This window comes from Lotus japonicus, chromosome 2 (assembly GCF_012489685.1).
Source record: "Lotus japonicus ecotype B-129 chromosome 2, LjGifu_v1.2".
Lineage (NCBI taxonomy): Eukaryota > Viridiplantae > Streptophyta > Magnoliopsida > Fabales > Fabaceae > Lotus > Lotus japonicus.
Window position 1 is genome coordinate 93,255,076 of NC_080042.1, and position 6,000 is coordinate 93,261,075.

A 6,000-nucleotide genomic window follows, 5' to 3' on the forward strand; every position below is an offset into this window, starting at 1 on the left:
CAAGTTCAAGGATGGGTATCTTACATTCCCATGGGAATGGAAGTTATTTCCCACTAACTTTTCTTTTTACTTCAAATTTTATATTTTTAAATATTTTAATTAAGAAATTATTAAGAACATACCCGGGAATGAAATTTATTAACCAAACACTTTTTTAAGAAGATGCCCGGGAATAACATTCCCATCAAAATATTCCTAGGATTAAGATTCCTGGGTATCATTTTCTAAAACCTCTAACAAACGCCCCTAGTTATCTAACCAAGCTCCACTCTCATTAACTAGTTATCTAACCAAGCTCCACTCTCATTACCTAGTTATCTAACCAAGCTCCTCTCTCAATTCACGAATTACATATGATAGCTCAAGTATTAAAACAAACTTGGTCTTGGTTTTATTTTACACGTATTACAATTAATGTTATCAATACCGAAAACAGAATTTAAAAAAAAAAAAAAGAACGACATAATAAATAAGATGTTAAGAGACTCTGAACCTGAAATGAGTAATGAGGCTAAAATGCATTGAAATTCAAATTTAGGGGTGAAGCATCAAACATTTTAGTTTTGTGTTCTGTTGTGCAATTTACGATTATATTGTGGATCAGATATATTAGCATAGCTTAAAAAAATATATATATTAGAATGGAAAACTTATTTGTAATGGATAAAATTCCTCCGAAAAATTTCTATAAGGACTGATTCAAAATTCAAATCCGAGTGAAAAATAATAAGGGCCGAACCTCTTCAACATGGGCTAACAAGTTGTGTTAGTTAATAAGCTTTGAAGAACTTGCCTAATTGGTTTCTCTATTTGACGGTAGCAAGCAGCCCCATCTTAAAATTCAACTCGAGTGGAAACTCATGCTTGATCAAAATCTGATTTATTTCCGTGTATTTGCATGGCTAATGAGCGTTGGCAACATTTCTTAAAAAAATCCATTTCTAGAAGATTTCAGCCAAAAATTTACAAGTAATCAGACTGAGATTTTCAATTTGTATTTAACAATTATACAAAATACATTTCGTATTCGTATCCAAAGATAAACAATGGCAAAAAATTCACTTTGTATTTAACTTCAAACACCCTTTCAGATTCATTACCAGCACTCTGAAGCCATTATTTATAGGTTTAAAGGAAGTTCTTTTAATAAAGAACTCTTTGAAGAAAACGATAAATCATTCAAGGGGAACAGGTAGACTTCCTACTAAGCAAAAAAACTCATTCAAAATCTTCATCACATAAATAACTGAATATTAAAATTCAAACGTAAAAATGTAAGCCGGATGAAAGAACTATTAGAGGGGGGAACAACTATTGACTCCATGGACAGCCAAAACTGCAAAAACTAGAGCATAAATCATTACATTTCAGGAGCATTGGAACTTGTTGGTGCTCCAAAACCACCAGAACCACGACCGTAGCCAGGCCTTCCACCAGGACCCTACAATAGAGACCAAAGCATACACTCTGATTCAGAAACACTTACTATAAAAAAATAGAAAAGCCACTGCACACGCGAAAAGCTACGCAAAATGTGTTATGAGCATCAAGTCAATACTACTCCAGGCACAATAGCATAAGTTAACAAAGTAACTTCAATTAAGTTTAATATTCATCCAAAAAAATATTGTCACTTGAGAGTGATTTACATAGAATGTGCATTACTAATGAACAGTCATATGCATTACAAGGAAGCCTAAAACAGGCAACCAAATTCTATTCAACATAATTTGGAGGTAGAAGGTATTGCTAAAACCCAAGCTTCATAACAATATATAAGCTTCCTAACAAAATATAGCTCAATGTTTGTCACAAAGGACATAACTGTGATTGTAAAAATGAACAAAAATCTGATTCAGGAAGCTTGAAAGCTACATCTTGCAAATCGAAAGCAAAACACAACGCTTCAGATTTTGTATCAGAGTGCCATCATCAATCCCAATTTTGTCAATAAATAAGGTGTGAATATGCAAACAAATATACCCACCCAACATCTTCTATGTACAAATTGACAACCTCAGTTCATGAAAGGGAATGGATCCCAGTTTTAACAACGTGAATGCATGAAAATATCAGGTTGATAACGAAAACTAGACCACAGCATAATGAAAGGCAGATGCAGAGCAAAACAAACAGTGAAATGTTAAATTAGAGGACAAACTTCCAATAACCACATGACAAAAGAAATTAAACATAGAACCCTAGCAATTAAATGAAAAAGTGAATTAACTAAACAAAGTCTAAACTTATCATTCACATAGTGTAACAAGATTACCCCAAAAGATGGCCTGTAGTCAGCAGGAGCTCCGCCCTTGTCACCAAACTCACCACCACGAGGACCTCCACGGTATCCATCACGATCACCACCGAATCTCCTTTCACCCTCGAAGCGAGGTGGGCCCCTGTTCAAAGCAACCAAAACAGATTTCAATCAAACAAATCAAATCAGCACAATAACATGAACCAACCAACCAAAGCAATTGTGTTAAAAACTACCTAGGGCGATCACCGCCTGGGCCACCGAATGGCCTGCCAGCAGGCTTAGCCTGCTTCTTGAGAGTAGCAGGCACGATTTCAGAGGGAAGATTGAGGTAAGTCCTCAAAAACTCAATGCCATCGTTGGTGAGGAACCAGTAATAGTGCATCCAAGCAAAAGTCTCCCTCACATACTCCTTTGACTTGAAGCTCTGCATCAACTTAATCACCTGCAGATTCGGCACATCGATCTCAGGGTGCTTGGCAAGATTGTAGTCCTTCTTCGCAAAGCAAACTCCCTCTGAATCAACCAAAAACCAAAAATTATTACAGTTTGAATTAAACACGACGGCACAACAAAACACGAAGATGAAGAACAACGCACCTTGGAAGAGGTATTTGCAGATCTCCTTACGGTTCTTCTCGGAAATGATCTGAAAAATTGCAAAGAAAAACGAAATCACGTTTTTGAATAAATCGAATTGAAGAGTGCAAAGAAATGAATCTGAATTGGTATGTATGATGTGAAGTTACCATGGTTGCAAAGGCGGAGGCAGCAACGAAAACGAAGCTATGCAGCAGTCACTGGTTCAGAGTAACCCTTCTTCTATCTCTTCGCTGCGCAAGGGAAAAACCCTAGTCCTGCATTATCGCTGTTTTATTATGGATTTCTCACAACGAGTTAGGGCTTTCTTTCTGGGCCTATTCATGGCCCAACTAAGTTCTTATAATTTTCGACCTAAAATATTTAAGTTGTTATTTAATCTTTTCATTAAAGTGAAAAAAGTAATTTCATTAAAAAATATAATCATTTTATATACTAACTATAAAATTAACACTATTAAATGAATTAGAATTTAATGTATATATGCATGTTTCAGTGTAATTTTTTTTACACGAGCATCCCACTTTAACGGCATGCTAGAGCGTCGGGATCTCTTTGAGTTGGAATGTCCATCAACTTGAAATTTTTATTTTGAAGGGAATAATGTACTCGAAAATTTGTCTCTTTTAAAATTTTAATAGTTTAAATTCTAAATAAACACACTCAATAAAAGTGCATATGATTGAGTCTTTGTATCAATATTGACATAGCATATAATTGATTTTAGTAAAAATTAATAGCGTTTTGATTTATTCACACATAATTCTTTATTCACCTAATACAGACACAACTTGTCCCGACCCCTCCCACAGACGCTCTTATTAGAAATGCATCTCATTGTATAATGGTACCTTGTATAATTAGATTGAAACAGTGTACCATGTCAAATTTAATACAAACAGTCTAATATATGTGTAGGCTCTTTTATAATTAATAATATGATTGAAATTAATTTTTTACATAATGAGAAGAATTTACTATTTATAGTATTTTAGGAGATTTGAAATTGTCATTCAACTTGTCTTCTGGGCCAACCCATATTTGTCATTGTGAGTTGTGACTCATTCTTTCTTATATTCACACCTCATCGGGTCTCTTCAGCTCTAGGGAGAAGTTCGAGTTTAAAAGTTAACTCAATTAATATTTAGGATCGGATGAGAATCAAACATTGTCTAAATCTGTTACACGAACACTCTAAGTAACCAGTTATGTGTTATCAGGGTGTGACCACATTGGCTTGCCATTATATAAAGGAAAAGCCTACAAAACATGATTAAGAGATCTCTCTAGTCTCTTGAGTTTACTTATTTTAGACGTCTCCGGGGCTGCAATTTCATGTGGCAATAAGTAAATGCTTTTTCTATACGACAAGGTTGTTATATGAAAAAGATGCTGATATATGTGGAAAATTAAGGCAAACCCATGATTATCATTCAGAATCCACCACATGAACAGTCAAATACCAAAATTAAATCAAACTCATTTCATCCCTGTCTCAATCGCCCTTATTTCTCTTTTCTTTTTCCTCTTTCATGTCAAAACATTCAATAACTTTGGTTATAATATATAACATAAATACATACATGATATTATCTTCACTCATTTTTGTCAATCAGCAATCAAAAGTGGGGAAATTAAATCAAACTGAGAAGGAGCAAGCTCTGCCGGTTTCATCCTGGCCTGAACCATTCCATTTCTGAAAGCTCTTTCCTAGAGCATGTATGGGCCATTCCATTCCTAAGTTTCTTCCCGTAATTATTAATTTTGACTTCAGAATCAATTGTACAATGACTTCCAAATATGCAAGATTATAATTAAGAAAAGACCACTAGAGAGGGAGCATGAGATCCAAAAGAGTGGGGACAATCTTCACTTCACAGTCATTGTTATCTCATAAAGTTGAAAATGGAAAAGGAGAAAGTGTGTTTGTTCCCATATTTGATGAATTTGGTGCTAGTTCTCCCCCTCCAAGTTGTACATCAAAATTACTATTGTGAGTATTGTCCCAGAAAAGAAAGCTAGGACATTGCTGTTGGGTCTCCACCCAATCACTATTCAACTCTTGCCTCTGCATTGATTCCAGTGTAATTACTTCTCCTTCATCTTTCACATTGCAAGACTCAATTGGCACAACGTTTTCCTCGTTCTCTATCAATGGTGGCAGATAATAATTAGTAGGATCAATTACTTCAGCTGCTGTAAAAGTTGTTGGAAGATGAGGAGTAATGGCTTCGACTTGATGATTGCTCAAGTGCCACGTTTCAGGACTCAAATCAAATGTCTCTTGGAAGAGTACTGCAGATGCATTGGTGGTGACTTCTGTTGAAGTAGTGTCAAACATAAATATAGGGCGTGTGGGAGAAAATAAGGTATCTTGTAACGGTGGCTTTGCTATTGTATTGTCTTGGTTAGCAAAGTGATCTACTTTATTCAAATTATAATTGAGCTGAAGGGGATGGTGATGATCAACACTTTGTGGAGGATTAGTGATTGATGAAGGCTTTCTTATTTTCTTTCTGATCCAAGAGTTCCAATAGTTCTTTATTTCGTTGTCTGTTCTACCAGGCAAGTGGCTAGCAATGTGAGCCCATCTGCATTTTCCAAATACAACAACATATTTTGGCTGATTTAACAAGAAAAGAAAGAGATAAATCAAGAAGAAGAAACAAGGGGGGACTGATCATAATTCAAAATGCTTAATTGATAAGGCTAGGGTCAGTATATGATTCAAACCTGTTGCCAACAAGGCTGTGAAGGGTTATAATTAGCTTTTCCTCTTCAAGTGTAAACCTGCCTCTTCTAATATCAGGCCTCAAATAATTAATCCATCTCAGGCGACAACTCTTACCACACCTTTGAAGCCCTAAAACCCAAACAAATTAAACTAGTTGAGAAAAATTCCATCATCAACCAAACCATGGAAGAAAGAGTAATATATATTGTAGCTGATAAAGAAATTACTTGTAAAATATTAAAATAAAGAAAGACAGACCAGCTTTTTCTGGAACTTCACTCCAGCAGCCATAGCCATGAGTGGTAATGTATTGGATGAGTTTGTCATCTTCCTCAGGGGACCAAAGACCTCTCTTAACCTTTTGTTGGTTGCAGCAAGAATGCCGACCCATCTTTCTTTTTCTAGT

General features: G+C 35.4%; 1 protein-coding gene across 1 annotated transcript; it reads right to left on the bottom strand.

The window, feature by feature from the left end:
- Nucleotides 1-1,218: 1,218 nt before the first annotated feature.
- Nucleotides 1,219-6,000, bottom strand: LOC130737309 (transcription factor MYB74-like). The gene is made up of 7 exons (XM_057589060.1): nucleotides 5,853-6,000; nucleotides 5,594-5,723; nucleotides 4,755-5,451; nucleotides 2,861-2,909; nucleotides 2,497-2,776; nucleotides 2,276-2,402; nucleotides 1,219-1,441 (listed from the first exon to the last, which is right to left on the bottom strand). The coding sequence occupies exons 1-7, from the start codon at nucleotides 5,983-5,985 to the stop codon at nucleotides 1,361-1,363; spliced, it is 1,497 nt and encodes a 498-aa protein (XP_057445043.1). The 5' UTR covers nucleotides 5,986-6,000; the 3' UTR covers nucleotides 1,219-1,360.

Coding starts and splice junctions, on each gene's coding strand:
- LOC130737309 (XM_057589060.1), bottom strand. CDS start 5,985: ATGGGTCGGCATTCTTGCTGCAACCAACAAAAGGTTAAGAGAGGTCTT. Junction 2,910..4,754: donor CTTTTCCATTTTCAACTTTA/TGAGATAACAAT, acceptor GCAATTTTTCAG/ATCATTTCCGAGAAGAACCG. Junction 2,777..2,860: donor CTGCAAATACCTCTTCCAAG/GTGCGTTGTTCT, acceptor TGGTTGATTCAG/AGGGAGTTTGCTTTGCGAAG.